General features: G+C 42.5%; 1 protein-coding gene across 2 annotated transcripts in view; it reads right to left on the bottom strand.

Moving 5' to 3' along the window:
- Positions 1–2,754: 2,754 nt before the first annotated feature.
- Positions 2,755–24,046, bottom strand: part of klhl12 (kelch-like family member 12) — a 38,244-nt gene continuing 16,952 nt past the window's right edge. For both annotated transcript variants that reach the window (XM_084069487.1, XM_084069488.1), the window contains 8 exons: positions 15,489–15,638; positions 12,981–13,095; positions 12,117–12,223; positions 11,050–11,245; positions 8,002–8,160; positions 6,041–6,139; positions 4,868–5,054; positions 2,755–3,190 (listed from right to left, as the gene is read on the bottom strand). In XM_084069487.1, the coding sequence (XP_083925613.1) occupies positions 3,064–3,190; positions 4,868–5,054; positions 6,041–6,139; positions 8,002–8,160; positions 11,050–11,245; positions 12,117–12,223; positions 12,981–13,095; positions 15,489–15,638 (1,140 nt within the window). In that variant the 3' untranslated portion in view covers positions 2,755–3,063. The remainder of the gene's footprint in view (positions 3,191–4,867; positions 5,055–6,040; positions 6,140–8,001; positions 8,161–11,049; positions 11,246–12,116; positions 12,224–12,980; positions 13,096–15,488; positions 15,639–24,046) is intronic.

Below are 24,046 nucleotides of genomic sequence, written 5' to 3'. Positions count from 1 at the left end.
GGTAATGAGTCCAGCTGAACTCATAGTCTGTCGTGGTGCTGATGGTGTCATCGCTCCGCCTTCAAGGTGCTGCGAGTGATACTTTTGTGGTTTAAAACAAAAAAGTGTTTTTGTTAAAACGGTTAAAGCTCTATATTCTGATTGAGTAATCATGACCGTAGAGTGTTTGTTCAGTTACAGAGGGTCTCCCCGTCTCTCCAGCTCTTTGATAAACAGAAAAGACATTCTCAGGTGGGTCACCGATTTCATCCGGTCAGGAAAGAGAGAACCCTGTTCATCAGCATACATTTTATAGTGTTCCAAGTTTGTCTGCTCGTTTTCGTTTCAATCACTTCCACTGTCTCTCTATCCCATACATGGGCAACTGACGGCCCCGGGGGCCACATGCGGCCCCCACCACATGCGGCCCCCACCTTCACTTAATGCGGCCCGCAGGTTAATATCAGAATAGTGATATATTAATGATTTCAGCTGTTATGATTCCAAACATGCAAACATGACCCACTTTAATTACTTTAGTCTATATTAGTAGCCTAATGATAGTATTAAAATATTATTGTCTTTTAATTTCATTTTCAGTTAACACAAGTATAACTAGAAAATGTGCTCCTCGGAGCACAAGTCTCCGCCAGCAGACCTGTGCTATTTTAACCAAAGGAAATCACTTACCCTATCTTTAACCATAGTTTTCTAGAAATGTTCTGATTCTTAGATTAGAACATCTAAGGATTAGAACATGTTAGCTTGGCTAACATGTTCAATCAGCCAAGCTAACATGTCCAATGTTAGCTTGGCTGATGGCACTGATGTCACTTCAAAACATGTAAACAATGTTTTGAAGTGACACACCTATTTATAGGGCTCTATTTCATCATGCGTCTCGCTAGCCAATCAAAGCACACCCTTTCAACATATTGTCACGTGTCACGTGAAGCTTGACCAATGTTAGCTTGGTGGACACACGGAAGGACGAGAACGAAAACATAGTCTCCTGGCGGAGACAACTAAATGCATTTGAAATTAAATAAAAATGTTACTTTTCAGGATTCCAATTCAAAAATAGCAAAAAGAAAAACAGGATTAAATAAAATAGCAGATCTACAAGCTCTACGAGCTGAGTGGCCCTCTGCATCATCAAAGTTGCATCACCCCTGCTCTAACCTAACCATAACCCAAAACTGAAAACATATTTTCCGTTCATTAAAGAGCTGGAGAGACTTGGGAGACTCCGGTTACTGAACAAACAACGAGTACTATCTGAATACGGAGCTATTTAACACTTACTTTAACAAAACATAACATCACTTACGCCCTCCTTTCGTGCGACAGAGTATAATTGAGTCAGAACGAGTCCTAACAGGTTCCACCATAGAGAGTTCATGCAGTGGTTGATGGTTTCCTTTTTTAGGCTCATCTTTGTGGGAAAGGCTTCATCGTCCACTATAGCTGAGAGGGAAACACACCACCGACCTCTAATGCTATCAATGCATTGAATGGGACGTTATCACCTTTTATCAGACCATTGAATGGGCGAGTAGGCGACATACTATTACTGACCTACCCGCCATTTATCAGACCATTCATTGGGCGTAATCAGGAGCTACTGACCTACTCTGAGGCAGAGCAGTCCCCACAACATGATTTACCATTCTGTGTCTATCGGTACATAACTCTATCGGTACATAACTCCAACAGCGCTGAGTAGGCTCAGGCGAACGTCACAACGTTCGGGACGGCAACTCACTCGCTTTAGCTCACTCGGTGGTCCCTCATGTGGCTCCAGTTCGCTCACTGTGTTCGCTCACTCAGTTCGTTCACTGTGCGCCTCCGTCATGGTCCAAAACCGAACTTTTTTAACCCATTAAAGCCTGAGGTTACGATTCTACAAATGCCCTCTAAATCCCAACAGTATTCCGAAAAAACGTATGTTTCTATATCAGTGGTTCTCAAACTTATTCATGTCAAGGACCCACAACATGATATGTATTTGGCCGCCGACCCCATCTCAAAATATTTTATTCCAGGGACCCCCAGAAGCAAAGATTTGAGTTAAAAATGTTCGCTTTAAATATATATATATATTCAAAGATTTGCACACATTTTCACGATTTTTAAAAAATAGCAGATCTACAAGCTCATAGCGCGGCACTCGGTGCCGCGCTATGAGCTTGTAGATCTGCTATTTTTGAATAGCCCAAAGTGTAAAATAATGCTTTTTAGCTGAAATCATGGGTTAAGTCATCTCAGTCGGTAGGTCAGTAGGTCTTGATGACACCCAGATGAATGGTCTGATAAATCGCGGGTAGGTCAGTATGTCGCCTACATCAGTGGTTCTCAAACTTTTTCATGTCAAGGACCCCCAAATTGACACTTATTAGCCCGCGGACCCCCATTTGAAAAGATACGCCAGGGACCCCCATAAGAGAATATTTTTACGGCTCTATAGCAGTGATTTTCAAGCATTTTCATTTCTCGGACCCCCAGTTTGACATGCATTAGGGCTACGGACCCCCATTTACTGGCATTTCTATCTCTGGGACTCCAATTCATATTGTAAAATCGATGTTAATTTAACTCTGAGAGTGTACAAATGGAACCAAATGGACCCGTTAGGGTCCATTTGGTTCCATTTGTACACTCTCAGAGTTACAGACCCATAAGGGTCCATTTGGTTCCTAAATATCATTTAGCTGGGGACCCCCTGGAACTCCCTCAAGGACCCCTGGGGGTCCCCAGACCCCACTTTGAGAACCAACGGCCTACATCGCCCATTCAATGGTCTGATAAAAGGTGATAATGTCCCATTCGATGCGTTGATAGCATCAGAGTGGGGGTGGACACACCCACTCAGCTTGTTTTGCATACTGATCACCGAGCAACAACAGACACGTCCAGGGTCTGTCTGTGGCTCTGTGTGTGTGTGTGTGTGTGTGTGTGTGTGTGTTTTTAGTGGCACATCAAAACCACGTCTATAGCTGCCTTGAACCAACAACTCCTTTAGCAAAGGGAACTTCTTCTTCTTTAAAAAAAAAAAAGGTGGTTCTTTTTCTCGTTGGCAAAAGATCACTTTTCTCTGAGGACGCACACGCCGGCGTCACAGCGCTGCGTGGCCATAGAGGTCACCACCTCCCAGCTGTCCATCACCGGGTCGTAGCACTCGATGCTGCTGAGCAGTGAGTTCCCGTCGTACCTGTAGAGACCAGAGGGGAAAACCCTGGATGAACAACAACGTCACTTTCTGCAGGAGGATTCATTATGCATGGACAACTGGCGGCCCGGGGGGCCACATGCGACCCCCACCTTCACTTAACACATTGAGTGCCAGTCGCGTAGATCTACGGCCAAACTGGTGCTTTTTCCTTTTTTTCGAAAAAAAAGTTCACATTGCACTTTTTTCAATTTTCGGTACGGCACATTTCATTGTAACACCACCGGAAACGGAATTATTCGGGATCCGGTTTTGCCGATCCCGTCGGCCTCCGTTCTAATCATAGACATATAAAGGTAGACGCCTCCTTCGGCTCTGAGGCGTCTGTATCTCGGGCACGCACCAGCTTCCGCCCTTAGTCTCGTGCGTCACAGAAGGGGACGTTCGGTAGGCCAATCAGAGGCAGGTCGAGGTGGGTCTCTTCTTAACCCAGCTCACTATGAGTGGACTAAGGGCGGAAGTGATACAAGTATTGCGATACAGGTTGCTCCAATGTACTGCAGAGGCCAATGAGGTATCTAGGTTTCTATATCTATGGTTCTAATGACGAAACTGAAACTCCATTTTCTCTTTGTAGTTTTTCTCCTCGCTGATCACTGTTTAACATAAACCGTTCTAACTACAACATGGATGCCCCGTTTGACACGTGGTCTTCACTGGTCGAATCAGGGACATCTCCACGATGTTTACAAACAGTGCACAGCTCAATCTTAAGGATTTTAACAAGGTCTATGGCGACGTGAAAAAAACAAAAAACAACAATAAAACGTTGGCACTGGTGAGTACATTATGAGATTAACCTCTGGCATGGAATGTGTTAATGCGGCCCGCAGGTTAATATCAGAATACTGACATATTATTGATTTCAGCTGTTACCATTCCAAACATGCAAACATGACCCGCTTTAATTACTTCAGTCTATATTATAGTAGCTTCATGACTACAATTAGTATAAACATTCTATTGTCTTTTTTATGTCCAATATATTTGTATTTAAGTTCATGAAGTTAGTATAACTAAATGCATTTGAAATTAAATAAAAATGTTACTTTTCAGGATTCCAATTCAAAAATAGCAAAAAGAAAAACAGGATTCCAATTAAAAAACAGCAGATCTACAAGCTTAAAAAAAAGAAAAAAAGAATAATTGTGTTAAAGTTGTGCAAATCTTTGAATATATATTCTTTTAAAGCGAACGTTTTTAACTCAAATCTTTGCTTCTGGGGGTCCCTGGAACTAAATATTTTGAGATGGGGGTCCGCGGCCAAATACATATTATTTTGGGGGTCCTTGACATGGAAAAAGTTTGAGCACCACTGATATAGCAACTAAACAACAAAAATGATATGTATAAAATGTAAGAAAAACGAATGCAACGCGTTGTGGGCTTGTAGATCTGCTATTTTCAGCATGCAATCGAGTGTAAAATCAGCCATTATGACGCCATCAAGGCACCGCCAACATACGTTTTAGTCGACTAAATCAACTGTAGATTTAGTCAACTATAATTGTATGATATTTAGTCGACTAAAACTAGACTAAAAGTAAAACATTTCAGATGACTAAAATATGACAAACTAAACAGAATTAGTTCCAAAAGACTATGACTAAAACTGAATCAAAATTTGCCATCAAAATCAACACTAATCTGTAGTCTTACCCAGCGATGGCGTAGAGACGGCCACGCAGGACGGTGGCGCCTACGTAGCAGCGAGGCGTGGTCATACTGGCCACGGTGGTCCAGTAGTCCGTCCTGATGTTGTACACCTCCACCGAGTCCAGGTGGGACGTCCCGTCGAAGCCCCCCACCACGTAGATGTGGTCGTTGAGTAAGGCCACGCCCGCCCCTGGAACAAGACAGCCAATCGCATCAATTCGGATCAAAATGGCCACACAATCACTTCCGTTGGGTTGCTGTCAGGGTCAGGGTGTAGGGATGGAGGGAACCATCATCTTTATTATCGTTTATCGTGATAAAGAAAACCTTTCACAATAATCGTATGGTGGAGATATTAATTCATCGTGAAACTGTCCTCCGCCATCCGCTACAAGGAATTAGCTTTTGTTGAGCTGTAAAGAACGCATACTTATTTCACTCTACACAAATCGATCGATCTACAAGCTCGCAACACGTTGTGAGCTTGTAGATCTGCTATTTTTGGCGAACGTTCCCCCCACGATAGGGATGCTGGGGGTTCAAGTGGTTTTAAAAAAAGTGGCATCTTAAGTTTTAACCGATTAAGACCTGGAACTGTGTCATTTTTAGATTTGAGCTAAAAAGCATTATTTTACACTTTGGGCTATTCAAAAATAGCAGATATACAAGCTCGTAGCGCGGCACTCGGTGCCGCGCTACGAGCTTGTATATCTGCTATTTTTGAAAATCGTGAAAATGTGTGCAAATCTTTGAATACAAATACTTTTAAAGCGAACATTTTAACTCAAATCTTTGCTTCTGGGGGGTCCCTGGAACAAAATATGTTGATGGGGGTCCGCGGCCAAATACATATCATTTTGGGGGTCCTTGACATGAAAAAGTTTGAGCACCACTGATATAGAAACATACGTTTTTCAGAAAACTGTTGAGATTTAGGAGACATGTAGAATCGGCTTCAGGTCTCAACATATTTTGATTATCGTGATAATATCTGTGATCGCAATTATCTTTGCCACAATAATGGTGAGGTGTAATATTCCTATAGTCCATCCCTAGTCAGGGGGACAACCTGTATGTCCAACATGGTTCTTTTCAGGAGATTGTAGTTATTGTTGCACAGCTACATGTGAGGATTAAAGTGTGTGAATAGAAGTGATGTGTTGTTGGTGAACCTACCTGATCTCTTGGTGGCCATAGGAGTGACACTGGTCCAGTGTCCTGTGTGAGGGTCATACCGTTCCACTGAGTTCAGGATGTTTAATCCATCGTAGCCACCTGTGGTTCAACAAGAATGAAATGAGCATCACACGTGTATCACAGTATCTAAACAGTATATTAACCAATTAACCCATTAAGACACACATTACCTGCCAGCAACGAGTATAACCGTTGTTGAAAAAAAAAAAAAATCCCAATTTATCCACACAGAACCAGAGATATCGCCATCCAAAGATGACTAGCTCCATTCACTCCTTGGTTAACTTATTACTTTAAAATCCTGTATCTCGGCTCCTGTGTACTTTTTTTTTTACCATGTTATATATGTTATGCTGGCAGTGGGGGAAGTAAAAACAAAAAAAAACTCTGGCAGGGAATGTGTTAAGACCTGAGGCCGCTTCTAAACATTTTTAAAATCCCAACAGTTTTTCGGAAAAAATATACAAAAAAAAAATCACGATTTTTCAAAAATAGCAGATCTACAAGCTCATAGCGCGGCACTCGGTGCCGCGCTATGAGCTTGTAGATTTGCTATTTTTGAATAGCCAAATTAATCTAAAGTGACACAGATGCGTTCCAGGTCTTAGTGGGTTAAGATCTGAGGCCCATTCTAAAAATGTCTACATCCTAACAGCTTTCTGAAAAAAGTTTTTTTGCTATACATCACCAAAATTCATATGTATTTTGCCGCGGACCCCCGATCTAAAAAATATATGGGGGGACCCCCAGAAGCAAAGATTTGAGTTAAAAATGTTTTTAAAAATGTATATATTCAAAGATTTTCAAAAATAGCATATTTACAAGCTAGCTCTCTGTGAGCTTGTATATCTGCTATTTTTGAATAGCCAAAGCTAAAATCCAAAATGACACAGATGATTTCCTGGTTTTAATGGGTTAAGCCCCGTTCAGATATACAAAGTCAGACAGACAGACAGACAGACAGACAGACAGAGAGACAGACAGAGAGACAGACAGACAGACAGACAGAGAGACAGACAGACAGACAGACAGACAGAGACACAGACAGACAGACAGACAGACAGACAGACAGACAGACAGACAGACAGACAGACAGACAGTACAGACAGTACAGACAGTACAGACAGACAGACAGACAGACAGACAGACAGACAGACAGACAGACAGTACAGACAGACAGACAGACAGTACAGACAGACAGACAGACAGACAGACAGACAGACAGTACAGACAGACAGTACAGACAGTACAGACAGACAGTACAGACAGACAGTACAGACAGTACAGACAGTACAGACAGACAGACAGACAGACAGACAGACAGACAGACAGTACAGACAGACAGACAGACAGACAGACAGACAGACAGTACAGACAGACAGTACAGACAGACAGACAGACAGACAGACAGACAGAGAGACAGACAGACAGACAGACAGAGACACAGACAGACAGACAGACAGACAGACAGACAGACAGACAGTACAGACAGACAGACAGACAGACAGACAGTACAGACAGACAGACAGACAGACAGACAGACAGACAGACAGTACAGACAGACAGACAGACAGACAGTACAGACAGACAGACAGACAGACAGACAGACAGACAGACAGACAGACAGACAGACAGACAGACAGACAGACAGACAGACAGTACAGACAGACAGACAGACAGACAGACAGACAGACAGACAGACAGTACAGACAGACAGACAGACAGACAGACAGACAGACAGACAGACAGACAGACAGACAGACAGACAGACAGACAGACAGACAGTACAGACAGACAGACAGACAGACAGACAGACAGACAGACAGTACAGACAGACAGACAGACAGACAGACAGACAGACAGACAGACAGACAGACAGACAGTACAGACAGACAGACAGACAGACAGACAGACAGGCAGGCAGACAGACAGTACAGTACCTAAACAGTATATGAGTCCGCTGGCCACCACCAGCCCCGCCCCCTCGCGGGCGGTCTGCATATCTCCCAGCATGCTCCACTGGTCTATGTTGGGGTCGTAGCGCTCCATGCTGGTGTGGCGGCGGCTGCCGTCGAAACCCCCCGCCACGTAGATCATGTCTGGAGAGAGAGAGAGCAGAAACACTTTAACCCATTGAGACCTGAAGCCCATTCTACATGTCTCCTAAATCTCAACAGTTTTCTGAAAAACCTATGTTTCTATATCAGTGGTGCTCAATCTTTTTCATGTCCAGGACCCCCAAAATTATATGTATTTGGCTGCGGACCCCCATCAAAATATTTTGTTCCAGGGACCCCCCAGAAGCAAAGATTTGAGTTAAAAATGTTCGCTTTAAAACAATATATATTCAAAGATGTGCACACATTTTCAGGATTTTTCAAAAATAGCAGATATACAAGCTCAAAGCGCCGCACTCTGTACCGCGCTATGAGCTTGTATATCTGCTATTTTTGAATAGCCTAAAGTGTAAAATAATGCTTTTTAGCTCAAATCTAAAAATGACACAGTTCCAGGTCTTAATGGGCTAAAACAGGGCTGGGTGCCTTTTGGAGGATTGGTCGAAAAAAAGCATATCCATCACTTGATTTCATAATCCAGTGGTTCTCAACCTTTTCATATTTGCACTGGGGACCCCCCCACCCTGACAAGCACTTGAATAGGCTCTATGCACAGCAGCCATATTGGGAATGAATTGGGCCCCTTCCTTACTTCTTTCACAGGTGTTACCAATAATACTAATTAAGGCTCTGTTCCATTAGTGTGGCATAGTGGTTGTCTTATTTTCAAGGACCCCCATAACTCTGAGAGTTACAGACCCACCATAAGGGGCCATTTGGGAACCAAAATGGATTGTTTCTAGTGAGCCGACATGCACAATATTAGCACCCTGACCAGAATGGAACAGAGCCTTCATTAGTATCCAGCTCATTTGAGAAGTGGTTGCTCTCTATTTTAATGACGTGACGCGCACGCCGCTTAACACCTACAGTACAGGTCACACAATGGACACTTGATATGCATATAGGCTAATTCCTATGTTAATGTACCTGGCGTGAGTCGGGAGCCTTTGTAAACTTTGATGAAGTGTGAATTTAAAGTAGTTTTAAATCTATGCTTGTGCCTGCGCGTCCCCCTGGCCAAATAAGTGGTTGCTCGGCGTGCAACCGCGTCCACTGAGCATTGCACCCCTGTTAGTATCATTGGTAACACCTGTGAAGGAAGTAAGAAGAGGCCCAATTTCTTTCCAATATGGCTGTTGTGCATAGAGCCTATTGTAGGAGTTGAGGCATTACATTTGTTAGCTCACAACACCTCTTTCTTATGTTATATGGCCAATGTTTGACCCGTTTTTACAGTATAGTGTGTTGATTACGTTAGATGCAGTAATGGTATTTTTTAGGTATTAAAAAGGTCTTAAAAGTCATTAAATGGGTCCGGACCGCTGGCGTAGTGGTCCAGGCACCTAGGCTCAATGTAGCCTGACAACGCGTAGAGATGCAACACGTTGTGAGCTTGTAGATCTGCTAATGTTGTTATTTTTGTACACCACCGGTCGTCCAACAAAGTACATAAATTAACAGGGGTTCAGTGATTAATCAGACTAATCCATTCAGTCGATTACAAAAAAATCTATTAGAATTTAGAACTGATTTATAGGCAAAAAAACAGAATATATTAACCTACATGAGCAAAGGTCAGTTAATTGCCCAGTTCTAATTCAAAACGATTGCCATCTCTGTCAGGCCGGGAGGTGGAGATCATGTTTTCGCTAGAAAGTCCCCATAGTCAGGGGATATTAAAAACATCTTGGAATAAATTCCTTACCAAAAAAAATCTTCACCAATGTGTTTGTAAAAGTGTCTAGTAACACATCTCACAAAGACTGAAATGCACTTTCCCTAGGAGAATGTTTGACAGCTGCTGAAAGTTGGGGTACCCACCATAACCTTATGTGGGGGAAAAAAATCAAAAATGTAATTCTGTTTTAAGTAGCATGTGAGGGGTCAAACTAGGGTGTTTTTATGATTCTGAATCCATTGCAAGCATTTGTTTTGCACCAAAACCACTCCTTGGGCTAAAAACGGCCATTGCCATCCTTTTCCAGGTATACTTTTTGTGTAAAAAGCCCATTGAGATTGGGACGTTTTTAGCCCAAGGAGTGGTTTACCCCAACTTTAAGGAGCTGTCAAAAATTCTCCTAGGGAAAGTGCATTTCAGTCTTTGTGAGATGTGTTACTAGACACCTTTACAAACACATTGGTGAAGATTTTTTTTTGGTAAGGAATTTATTCCAAGATTGGAAATCTTTCTGCTAATATCCCCTGACTACCAGGACTTTTCTGTGCTATCCTTTCAGCCTAAAATGACTTACTGGACCTCCGTGCCGTTTACATTTCTGACTAATGAAGTATTCAATCAATCAATCAATCAATGAGTCAAAGTCTCACCTCCGAGCAGTGTTGATTTTGGTATCAAATTTGGAATAGTCTTTTGAATAAAATTCCCTTCAGTTTTGGTCATATCTTAGTCATCTGAAATGTTTCAGTTTTTGTCTAGTTTTCGTCGACTAAATATCATAAGATTATAGTCGACTAAATCTACAGTTGATTAAGTCGACTAAAATATATTTTGGCGGTGCCTTGATGGCGTCGTGATCACTGATTTTACACTTGGTTGCATGCTGAAAATAGCAGATCTACAAGCTCACAACGCGTCGCGCTGCGACGCGTTGTGAGCTTGTAGATCTGCTATTTTCAGAGCGCAACCACACATAAAATGACTTGTCTTTTAGTTCTACTGGATCTCTTCTCCACTAGATCCCTCGCTAACATTTTAGTCTAGTTTTTATTTGTTGACAAAATTGTCAATATATTTAGTCTTAGTTTTAGTCATCATAGCTTAAGTTTTTATTTCGTTTTCGTCAGTGAAAAAAAGGTAGTCGACCGACATGTTTCGTCATAGTTTTTAGTCGACAAAACCAACGCTACCTCCGAGCGTGGTGGCTCCGGCGAGGCCGCGCCGTACATTCATGGTGGCCACGGTGTACCACACGCCGTCCTCGTCCGCCGTGTAGTCCAGACACTCCACGGAGCTGAGGCGCGAGCGGCCGTCGTACCCTCCGATCACGTACACCCGGTCGTGGAGCGACACGGTGGCCACGTAGCGCCTCTTCCGTGCGATGTTCTGCAAAAAAAAGAAAAACATGTGTGTGACACTCTTGCAGGATGAGGTAGGATATTAATCTACGAAAAAGAAAAGAAACAACATAAAAAGTTGAAAAATGGAGATTTTCTGCCCGACAACACCGATATACACAGGGGTGCACATAACTGGCGCAGGTGCGCATGCGCACCCAAAATAAATAATGCGCGGCACATTAGACGACGCGAGACGCTTTTGTGTACCAACAGCTGGGACAGGAATTTCCAAGCTTTTATTTTTTAGCAAAACTAAAAAATAAAAGCCTGGAGATCGAGGCTAGGAATTTACTTCCTGAAGCCACACTCACACAATCACGCTAAAGCACGCGCCGGCCCCATGTACAGCCATAGTCGCAGGAGGAGGGGACGCATGCTGCACGTGATTGTGTGAGTGTTGCCTCGCATCTTGACACACAGACACTCTGCGACTCGCAGCTCGCTGCAGCAGCGGCTGATAGAGGCACTCGTCACCGATGACGAACGCACCGTAATGGTGCAAAATATACCATGAACGTCCCAATCTGGCGGATAAAAGCAGCGCAGCACAGGGCACCAACCTTGGGGGGTTCACCAAACGGCGTGAGGAAAAAAACGGCTAAAACCGGCAGAATTTGGAAGCAGAGCGTCCTTTTTTCTCGCGCAGCACCCCCCCCCCCCCGTTGACAAAACGGGACGGGACCATTTATTTGGTGCGCACCAAGTCACATCTCCAGGTGCTCTTCTGAGTACTAGACCTAAAAAGTTATGTGCACCCCTGGATATACAGTGTATTTGATACTTAACGGTAGGTACATATATACAGTGTATTTGATACTTACAGGTAGGTACATATATACAGTGTATTTGATACTTACAGGTAGGAAGCTCCATTCCTGGGTTTTAGGGTCGTATTTCTCCACTATGTCTATGGGGGACTGTTGGCTGCCAAACCCTCCGATTACCAACAGAACTTCTTTGGCACCTGGAAAATATACATCATAATAATAACAACAACAATAATAATAATAAGACTAGAGCATTTATCAGAACAAAAGGTACAACATACTTTGTGTAACAATTAAAATCTACATGATATTGTATTTAAAACTTGCAGTGTGAAATAAATGAACAATCAAATCGTTATTCTTTTACTCCACTACAATTATTTGGGGGTGGGGGGGTGCAGCTGCGCGAGATAAAGAAAAAAAAAGGACGCTCTGCTTGCAAATTCCGCCGATTTTCGCCGTTTTTTTTCTCTCACATCGTTTGGTGAAGCCCCCAAGGTTGGTGCCCTGTGCTGCGCTGCTTTTATCCGCCAGATTGGGATGTATCACGGCATATTTTGCACCATCACGGTGCGTTCATCATCGGTGACGAGTGCTTCTAACAGCCGCTGCTGGCTGCGTGCACGCAGCGAGGCAATGCGAGGCGATGCGAGACACTCACACAATCACGTGCAGCATGCGTCCTCTCCCCCTCCGCCTAATGGCTGTACATGGGGCCGACGGGTGCTTTAGCGTGATTGTGTGAATGTGGCTTCAGGAAGTAAATTCCTAGCCTCGATCTCCAGGCTTTTATTTTTTAGTTTTGCTAAAAAATAAAAACTTGGAAATTCCTGTCCCAGCTGTTGGTACGCAAAAGCGCATCGCGTCGTCTCTGATGTGGTGCGCATTTTTTATTTTGGGTGCGCATGCGCACCTGCGCACCAGTTATGTGCACCCCTGCACATAGAACAGTACCTAGTCTGGCCTGGGTGCGAGGACCCTGCATCTCACTCCTCAGCTCAGGACGCAGGTGGAACTTCTTGGCTTCGTCGACGAGGTCTCGACATGGAAGACTGCATCGTATTAGTGGCTGGAATAATAATAATATGTCAACATGTAAAAACACTACCTAAAAATACCTAAAGATAACCATACAAAACATACAAAACCACTGCTTTATAGGAAATGTTTCAAATAAATTAACAAGGATCTTGTCTGATGATTTTGCGGCCTAATACGATACAATCACTTTTTGGGGGTTCTTGACATGAAGATGTTTGAGAACCTCTGCTATAGAACAGGGCTATTCAACTGGCAGAATAGTTCTAAAAAAAAAATAAAGACATTTTTAAAAAGCTTTTTTTTTTTTTACTAATCAAACTTATTTTACTTATTACACCCAAATGGTTGGAACAACCACAGACGTTCGCCATCTGAACACAGACATCATCATAACTTATATATCTGACATGATGTTCGGCACAATAAATCCACACCAGCAAAGCGCTGGTAAAACAGCATGTTATCCACCTGTTTCCTAGGCTTGTGTTTTCCACTTCCTGTTGGATTTCATTGGCTATCATTAGTCATCTGACCGGTTTCATTGGATTTCATTGGATCAAAAGACAGGAAGTGGAACACAGTGAAAGCCTAGAGCCAAATTCCAATACCGAAAATCTCGGCCACTCGCTCACTCCCACTCGGTCACTCCGACTTCCAACCGGAAGTAGTTGCGGTCCAATTGTTCATGTGCGTCTTGGAGGAGGTGAGTGGAGTCGAGTGGATGAGGCGAGGAGGCTCTCCACTTCCGCATTGAGCGAGTGTACATCAAGTGTATCCTCGACCACTCTCAACTGCTCCTCCGCGGCAGACTTCCGCATCACGTGTTTGTTTTTTTCCCCTTCTCCCGTGACGTATACATGGTCCTCCTCCTCCACATGTGCCGAAAACACCGGCCGCACCCCCCCCCTCGCCCCCGCCGCTCACTCGTTGCGCATCTCATACACATACACACACACACACACACACACACACACACACACACAGTGTAAAGTAACGCAACAAGCCACTGGCTTTATTGTTGTATGATATAAATAAAGCATAATACAATTATACATTGTCAAATATATTGTGCACATTTATTCTGTCTCAAAAGCTGATAGTTTCTCTTTGTGCATGCCTCAATGCAGTGCACGGACTACTATAAATGACTGAGACAAAGATTATGTTAACATTTTTAACTTCTGGGACGAAGAAAAAGAAAAAGAAAAGAAAACGTGAGGAAACCGGAACACTCGTCTAAAACACTCTACCCCATTTTCTTCACGGGCCGAGGCCACCGGGATTAGACCTGGGGCGAGGTTTTAGGACGAGAGGTGCGCGAACAGCGCGATGGAGAAGAAGGACCCGCCGATATTTCCTTTTTGCTTAATATTGTTTGTTGGTGAAACAATCATGACTGATTGAGTGAATGACTGAGTGCAGTCCGATCCTTTGAGGGCAACCGCTCGACCACTCGTCCTCGCAAATAATCCTCGGCTCCTCGCAGGGGCGGGGCTTAGGCGCGAGTGGAGGAAGCGAGGAGAGTGAGCGAGTGACCGAGTTTTGGGGAATGGAATTCAGCCTAGGAAACAGGTGAATACATCCTCCGGGAAGGTAAGTGGAATAAGGAAGCAGCTCTCCTGAACTTAAAAAGAAAACAAACATTGCGGCTCGCCTCGCCTCCTATCTAGTTAGCTACATCACACATCTCCTCAAAACCATTTGATATGAAATATAAAACATCTGTGAAAAAAAAAACATTTAAGTGCATTTGAAAAAACAATGACACCATACACATCTAAGTGCATGATGTGCATCTGACTTTTAGCTGCATCACTGCAGCTCAAAACCTTTATAAGGGCATATCATGTCTTGTTTAGCTACATCACAGCATAACAATTTTGTTAACTTTTATTACCACTTATTGTCCTCTCTCTTTCACTCTCACAAATCGTGTATAAATGTGTTATTTTTCAGATGTGATGTAGCTTAGTGTCTACTCAGGCTTTGGCATTTCACCCCAGACAGTTTTTAAGTTGCTTGATTCAGTATTTAGATATTCAATATTCATTTTATCGGACACGCCCCTTTCCAATACAAACCCAAACTGCAAACTCCATTTTAACCATGTTAGATTCATTGAAAACACCTTGGTTCTGGTGACTGATGGAGTTTAAAGTTACAATGGGTTTGTATAGGAAGGTCTGATAAGATGATTATCAAATATCTAAATACAGAATAAAGCAACTTAAAAACTGTCTGGGATGAAACACAAAAGCCTGAGAGTAGACGATAAAATGACCACAAACATGTTTGAAAGTGAAATATCCCTTTAACCACTAGCCTAAAGGGGAATCCCCCCCTTGGCCCGGGGGGAGATACTGCATTAGGCTATTTTTTGGTCATCAGACAGAGGCTCTGAGAGGCTACACACACACTCACCTCTGAGTCGATGACGTCTGTGATGTAGCGGGGGGTCAGTAAAGGCATCCGGACAAACGCCAGCATGTCTGATAGGCACAGCTCCCTCTCCTTACGGTTGTGTTTGACCCAGTTCAGCACGGCCTCAAACACGGGCTCTTCTGAATCCACCTGGAAGGAGAAGGGGGGGGTTGGTTATATATGATGAGGTTAATATCTAGTCTCTGTCGGGTGGAACCCTCTCACACTGTCCGTCCAAAACTGAAAAACACACCTTTCAGGATTCAAATTCAAACACAGCAAAAGTAGCAGATCTTTTTTTATCCCGCGGTCAAATACATACATATCATTTTGGGGGTCCTCCTTGACATGAAAAAGTTGAAGCACCACTGATATAGCAACATACTGTTAGGATTTAGAAATCATGTTTAGATATGTATTTGGCCACGGACCCCCATCTCTAAAGATTTTGTTCCAGGGCCCCCCAGAAGTAAAGATTTGAGCGGCACTCAGTGCTATGAGCTTGTATATCTGCTATTTTTGAAAAGCCAAAGAAGTCTTAACACATTGGGTGCCAAAACCGTATATATACTTCTTTTCAAAAACTGACGTCGAGTGCCAAGACCTCTATGTGTGTAATGAGGGGATCACCGTGAGGACGGTGATCACTGAAGATATTTTGTGACTACTTGAAAAAGGTCCAAAAGTGGTTAAAAATCAAGGCACTCAACGTACACTTTTTTAATAAAACTCTGGCACCCCAAGTGTTAAAATGACACAGATGCGTTCCCGGATTGAATGGGTTAAACACAAATATCCCCAGGTATACATGCTCTGGTTCAAACCGCTCTAAACACGATGGTTCTAAAGCTTTGTTCAGAATGCAGGAAAATCCCATTTGTTTCTCTAATGTGATCTTTAGAACCTACTGTCCACTCTGTTATTAAATGTGATCTTTAGGACTGACTGCCCATACCCTAGGTGGGGTTGGTGAAAGGGTCTTTCTGTGTGGAGTTTGCATGTTCTCCCCGTGTCTCCTAGGGTAGTTAATACCCTCACAAAGAAACATGCAGTAATCCTGGTCACTATACTGCCTCCCCCTGGCCAGCCGGGGCGCCTGATGGAGGGGAAAGGAACTGGTTGGAATAACGTGTTCCTTCCAGGCGCTACGTCCTACCGGGGAAACTCCTCCCTGTCAGGTGATAAGAAGCGGCTTGCTAGCTCCTCATGCATTGAATTTATTTATTTATTTAACAGGGACAATGCACATTGATCAACATGTCAGTTATTCACGTCCATGTAAATGAGCCAGAGTTAGCCAGAGTTAGCCAGAGTTGGCTAATTTTCATCTGTAGTCCCTGGGCAGGCTGTTAAAAAAGTGGTATATAGTTATCCATACAAAAAGAGTCATCGTCAACAATACAAAACAAGTAGACATAGTAGTACAAAAGACAAAACAAATACAGTAAAATAAGAGAAGACGCATCAGTGATTAATGGAGCCGAGATTTACTCATGATTACAAATTTGGTTAGCTTTTAGCCATCTTTTAAGGTTGAATTTGAAGGTTAGATAGTTGTTGGTCTCTCTTACTTCGGTAGGAAGACTGTTCCAGTGATGGGAGGCTCTAACAGAGAAGACTGTTTTACCAAACACACTCCGTCTGAATGGTACCTCACAGTCTCCTCTGGTAGTTACGGGGCCAGGCTTCCAGCATGGACCCGTATTGTTATTCGCATTATTCCATTTCTTCTTCTTCTTCTGCCGTTTTTGCCAGTTCTGGCTGAACCGTGCATACGCTTTTTATGAAACTCGGCCATATGATAGATGGTCATGAAAAACGATCAAAAAATAAATCTCACAATCTTTCGTCAAAAGGTGGCGCTATAGCACTCAGTTGAAAATGCCAACTTTGAACAGGTACAACTCATGCCCTGTTTTACCTACAGCCATAAAACTTCAATACACACATGCGTCTCCTCATGATGAACAACTTTCACACTCTGACTTTTGACCTCTGACCCTTAGATCTCCCACCATTTTGAATTATATGAAAAACAGTTAAAACCTATCTCCTCCTGGGATTTTTGAGTAATCTGCACGAAACTTTTTACACATGAACTTTGGACCTATACCAAAAAACGTTTGCAAAATATCTTCCATAAGTGAAAAAATGAAGCTTTAATGAGCCAATGAATATTGCAGTTTTATGACAATTATTCATCTGCCCCTAACACATACATGCAGACTTACCATTCTTTGAAACTTTGCAGAAATGTAAAGGGCCATTCCAAATATCACTGAAACCAATCTTACTCCAATTGGTCAAACGGGGGCGCTATAGCAATTTTTTGAAAATTGAAACTTTAAACAGGCAAAAGTCATGCCTCGTTTGGCCGACAGCCATTAGACCTGCTTACACATGTGCCTTGACTAATGAGGAACACATCTATCACGTTAACCAGTAAGCACCGCCCTTATATTGTCCGCAATCTTGAGCAGTTTGAAAAACACTTAAACCCAGGATTTTTCAGCTATTTGCGTGAAACTGTATCATCTGTGTGATCTCCTTTCACAGGTTCTTGTCTGTTGGTGGCTTCTCGCTTAAATGTGTGCCCCACAACCTGAAGGTCACCAGTTCAAGCCTCACTTGGTGCAGACTTCATCTAAGTTGCATTTCACACAACATGACTATCAATGAATACATCTGCAATTGTTAAAGATAACATGAAATACTTAATTGAGTGTTTTTTACATACTTCATTGTGAAAATAGCTGATCTACAATCTCACAACTTTTCAGATAGCAATGAGAGTATGTTTTTTCAATGTATAACATACTTCATTGTGAAAATAGCCGATGTACAATCTGACAACTTTTAATGGTTTGTGAGCTTGTAGATCGGCTACTTTCACTAGTTTTGGTTCTGAGGAGAAGTACAATTTCTTCATTGGTAAATGGTTTGTGAACGAGTGATCTTTGTGTTAGTGAAACAGGGGCTTGGGTCATGACAGAAGGCAAGAGTTTGTGATCCTCAACAGACAATATCAGCCTAGACAAAGCTATAGCACTATAGGTAGTGTTGCAGCTACCTAAGAGTACCTCACGATCGCAAGGTTTCCGGTTCAAGCCTCACTTGATGCAGACTCATTTAAGTTGAATTGCAAAAAACATGACTCAATCTATTCCGTTTCCATGGCTCTCTCTCTCTCTTCAATCTATTCCGTTTCTATCTTCAATCTATTCCGTTTCCATGTCTCTCTCTCTGTCTCTTCAATCTATTCCGTTTCTATCTTCAATCTATTCCGTTTCCATGTCTCTCTCTCTCTCTCTCTCTCTCTCTCTCTCTCTCTCTCTCTCTCTCTCTCTCTCTCTCTCTCTCTCTCTCTCTCTCTCTCTCTCTCTCTCTCTCTCTCTCTCTCTCTCTCTCTCTCTCTCTCTCTCTCTCTCTCTCTCTCTCTCTCTCTCTCTCTCTCTCTCTCTCTCTCTCTCTCTCTCTCTCTCTCTCTCTCTCTCTCTCTCTCTCTCTCTCTCTCTCTCTCTCTCTCTCTCTCTCTCTCTCTCTCTGAGGGTCGGCCATAGCTGAGTGGTTAGTGAGCCCGCCTAGGGAGCCAGAGGCTCTGGTTGACCCAGGTACGATTCCAGGCCAGGTCAGCAAATGTGTCGACGAAATGAAATTTGTCCCTGAGCAAGACTCTTAACCCCTAATTGCTCACAGGCCCTCATTGGAAACAAGACCGCAAGGACTTTCATGAACTGACCTGTTAAAGGAATTATCATTTCTCTTTCTCTCTCCTGGCCCCGTATTATCGCTGCTTGCAGCTATATTTGCCCTTGTTGTTCTGTCACCACTCTCCCTTCGCTCTATGAACTGTTTTAGTGGTGGTGGTGCAAGCCCATTTAAAACCTTAAAAATGAGACAGGCATCTGCAAAAAATGTAAAGCTAAGGAGGCATGAGCTCATTTCTGGGCTCTCCCTAGGCTGGCAGAGGGAGAGTAGCGCCCAGGATTACATAGGCGATTGGCACTGGGTGAAAAAAGGGGTTACAAAATCCTGGGATAAAAAAAAAAAAAAAAAAGACTGACTGTCCATCTGATCTGATGTCCACAATGGTATTTTAAGTGATCAGATTTGTACTCATTAAATCTGGTGTTGGTGTCAGAGTGTCCAGACTGAGACACATCTTTAGTTGAGTCCCATTTCAAATAGTCTCGCGTTACCAGACTGTTGCCTCCCACAATTTTCAAATGTTTCCGGTCATACAGTCTGGGACTCGGAAGCTCTGATCATGATTAGAATATAAACCGGATGTGGAGCCTCCTCTCCACTTCCGTTTCGTCTTTACAGTCGCGTACATTTATCCTAATATAAATACAAATCATCTAAGTATACATAGCTTGCTGCTTAGCAGAAATGGAAATTGAAAAGTAAAATGTAAAGATATTTTAAAAGATATTTTCGTGAACAGAAGTGCCAGTTTCCTCTCTCGGATTTTGGGAGTTGTAGTTCCAGACTCTATATAGCATTCAGAGATTGTGGAATAGTTGTCTGGCTACGCGAGACTACATTTCAAACCGCCTAGAGGAATGTGGTTCAAATGTGAGTCACAACAGATCTGTTTCCATCTGGTTTGATGCTGTTCAGACTTGATTAAAAAACTGATCCTATTCCAATCTGGACATAGGATACACTGCCTCTCCGTCAGGTGGAAACCTCATATCATGTCCAAAACCTTTCAGGATTCTAATACAATAAAATAAACGCAAAAGTAGCATATCTACCAAATAGCGCGTTTCGAGCTTGTAGATCTGCTACTTTTGATGCTTTCACGTGACGATGTAGTGTGATCAAGTAGGGTAGGGGTCTTCAACATTTTAAGGCCAAGGACCCCCTAGCTGAGAGAGAGATGAAGCAGGGACCCCCTCCTCTATATTGTATAAAATTGTGTTTCAGATTCAACTTTTTTTGTTTACTTGGTCTGCTCTTTTTTCCTCTACACCTATAGCTCTTTGCCAAAAATAGCCGATCTACAAGCTCACAACGCCTCGCAGCGCGAGGCGTTGTGAGCTTGTAGATCTGCTATTTTTGGCTAATGTTCTCCTCAGAAAAGGGATGCTAGGGTTCAAGTGGTTGATGTAAAAAACAAAAATCCTATCACACAAAGATTTGGCGGACCAACTGTAGTAACTCTGAGGACCCCCCTAGGGGTCCCGGACCCCCTGTTGAAGACCACTGAAGTAGGGTGTTAATTTACCCCCCAAAAAAACAACACAAAAAAGGTTAGAATATGGAGATAAGAGGTTTGACAGCAGTGATATATACTCACACATAACCAATACTGCTGACAGGATCATTGCTCTCTCCTCTCACACCCAATAATAATGATGATAATGATGATAATAATAATAATAATGATGATAATTGGTCTCCTCTCACACCCTCTCAGCACACAACTGAACAATGAAGCCGTTTTGCACGCATGGCAAATCTCAATAGAAGGTACCGTATATCATTGGTTCTCAAAGTGGGGTCCTGGGACCCCCAGGGGGGATACCGGGGGGTCCCCAGCTAAATGAGTTAATAAAGCATCATTTTAACCCTTTTATCCATATTTTGTACTTTGGCTATTTTTGAAAAATCTTGAAAATGTGTCTTTTTTCTGGGGGTCAAAGGTACAACATATTTTGAGATGGGGGGGGGGGGGGGTCCACGGACAAATACATATCATTTTGGGGGTCCTTGACATGACAAAGTTTGAGAACCACTGATATTACAGCACGTTTTTTTCAAAAAAAAACTGTTAGGATTTAGGACACACCCTCTATGCACCCAGAAAAGAAAAGAAGCTGCACTCACCCTCTCCTTGTTCAAAACTGATCTATAAACCCTCCTCTTCAGACTGTCTCTCCCCACTGAATTCCCCCCCCCCCTTTTTCATAACACTTTTAATATATTTTAATATTTTTTGCTTAGTTTTTATTTGTAGTCTTGTTCCTTTGTCCTCATAAAGTTGTTGTATTTTGTTTATTTTGTAAAGCGACTTTGAGTATCTTGAAAAGCTCTATATAAGTGTTATATATTATTATTATTTACTTGGTTAATACTTTTCACTGGTTCAATATTCATAAAACCCACAGACACACTTAACCACTTTCACACATTTAAAAAACAGATTGAAAATAGCTGATCTACAAGCTGTGTGTGTGTGTGTGTGTGTGTGTGTGTGTGTGTGTGTGTGTGTGTGTGTGTGTGTGTGTCACACACACACACAGACCCTCTTATAGGTGGCTAGACTCCTGTATAAAGACAGGACTTGGTCTTGTTGTGTTGTGGTGTTCCTCCTCCAGGAAGTTGGAGGTAAACCAACATGTATAAATCATCTTCAGTAACAGATCCTTAGTATTAGAGATAGAGGGTGAGGCAGAGCCTCTCTATAACATGTACCGTCTCGTTTTAATTCCCTTAACCCATTGAGACCTGAAGCCGATTCTACATGTCTCCTAAATCCCAACAGTTTTCTGAAAAACGTATGTTTCTATATCAGTGGTGCTCAATCTTTTTCATGTCAAGGACCCCCAAAATTATATGTATTTGGCCGCCGACCCCCATCAAAATATTTTGTTCCAGGGACCCCCCAGAAGCAAAGATTTGAGTTAAAAATGTTCGCTTTAAAAATATATATATTCAGAAGATTTGCACACATTTTCACGATTTTTCACGAATAGCAGATCTACAAGCTCGTAGCGCGGCACTCGGTGCCGCGCTACGAGCTTGTAGATCTGCTATTTTTGAATAGCCAAAGTGTAAAATAATGCTTTTTAGCTCAAATCAAAAAATGACACAGTTCCAGGTATTAATGGGTTAACCCATTAACACCGGGAACGCATCTGTGTGCCATTTTAACAATTCTTTGGGCTATTCAAGAATAGCAGATCTACAAGCACTCGGTGTCGCACTACGAGCTTGTAGATCTGCCATTTTTGAAAAATTGTGCACATCTTTGAATATATATACTGTATGTATATTTTTATTTTAAGCCAAAATTTTCAAATCTTTGCTTCTGGGGGGTCCCTGGAACAACATATTTTGAGGGCCAAATACACATCATTTTGGGGGTTCTTGACATGAAAAAAGTTTGAGGACTAATGAAATTATAGCAACATAATTTATTTAAAAAAACTGTTAGGATTTAGAAGACATTTGTAGAATCCTCCAGAAGCAAAGATTTGAGTTAAAATGTTGACTTAAAAAAATAAAATAAAAATATGAGCTTGTAGATCTGCTATTTTTGAATAGCCAGATAAATCTAAAAATGACACACAGCTGCGTTCCCGGTCTTAAAGGGTTAAGTGCACAAATGGCAGGAAGAGAGAATCCTTTTGAGGGATCTGGTTGATCTATAAATCATGGAGGTGATAATAACCGTGTTTTCACAAAGCCCAGGCGTGTGCTTTAACAGACAGGAATTTCCAGGGCCAGAAAAAAAACAAAAGTCTTGCTTAATTCAGTGTTCTGTTCGCTTCTCTGCAATTTCACACTCAGACAAATCCACACCTAAGACCCCCCCCCCAACCCCAAACTAACTGAGGTTACAGCCAGTGTTGCCATGTCAGCTTCTTATAAGCGAATTTGGGCTTGTTTTTCTGTAAATATTGGTTGCAGGGTTTTTTGCAGAGTTTTAGTTTTTGGGCTTGTTTCTAAAGTGTAGTTTCTTATTTGGTCTTCCTTCCTTATGTTGTTCAAACCGGTGGTTCTCAAACATTTTCAAGGGTCAAGGACCCCCAACAAGTATTTGGTGCCAAGGACCCCCAATGCCATACACGATTTGTGTAGTTAAAAGTTTTTCAAACATATTTCTCCCTTTTTTACTCAAGATTCCACAGCAGGGGTAGCAGAAATATCTGATCTACAAGCTTGTAGATAAGCTATTTTCAAATAGCCAATAATGCTCACTTGGCCTAGTCGCTTCTTTTGGGCTCTTTTTTCTTAGACCTGGCTGCTTATTCCTCTCACAAAATCTGGCAACACTGGTTCCGGCAGGTTGGTGCCTGTGCTTTGCCTTTTCTAACTCTAGTTGTTGTAACAGCATGTAGAGGCAGACACACAGCTAAATATTATAATTCACTCAGGTAAAGATATTATGCCATGGGTGAGTCAGGTGTCTGTGCGTTGACCTGGGCCTGGTGGGGGGGGGGGTATAGCCAAATAGGTAGAGAGGTCGCCTGGGATAACAGAAGGTCCCCGGTTCACGTCCCACCCCGGGTCAATGTGTCAAAGTGTCCCTGAGCAAGCTCATTTTAGTCAACATAGCATCATAATTATTTTAACCACTTTAACCCATTGAGACCTGGAACTGTCTCATTTTTAGATTTGACCTAAAAAGCATTATTTTACACTTTGGGCTATTCAAGAATAGCAGATCTACAAGCTCATAGCGCGGCACCGAGTGCCGCGCTATGAGCTTGTAGATCTGCTATTTTTGAAAAATCGTGAAAATGGGTGCAAATCTTTGAATATATATATTTTTAAAGCAAACATTTTTAACTCAAATCTTTGCTTCTGGGGGTCCCTGGAACAAA

The sequence above is a fragment of the Gymnoscopelus microlampas genome, assembly GCF_963454915.1.
Source record: "Gymnoscopelus microlampas genome assembly, chromosome: 10".
NCBI lineage: Eukaryota > Metazoa > Chordata > Actinopteri > Myctophiformes > Myctophidae > Gymnoscopelus > Gymnoscopelus microlampas.
This window is presented reverse-complemented; position numbering and strand designations above follow the sequence as displayed.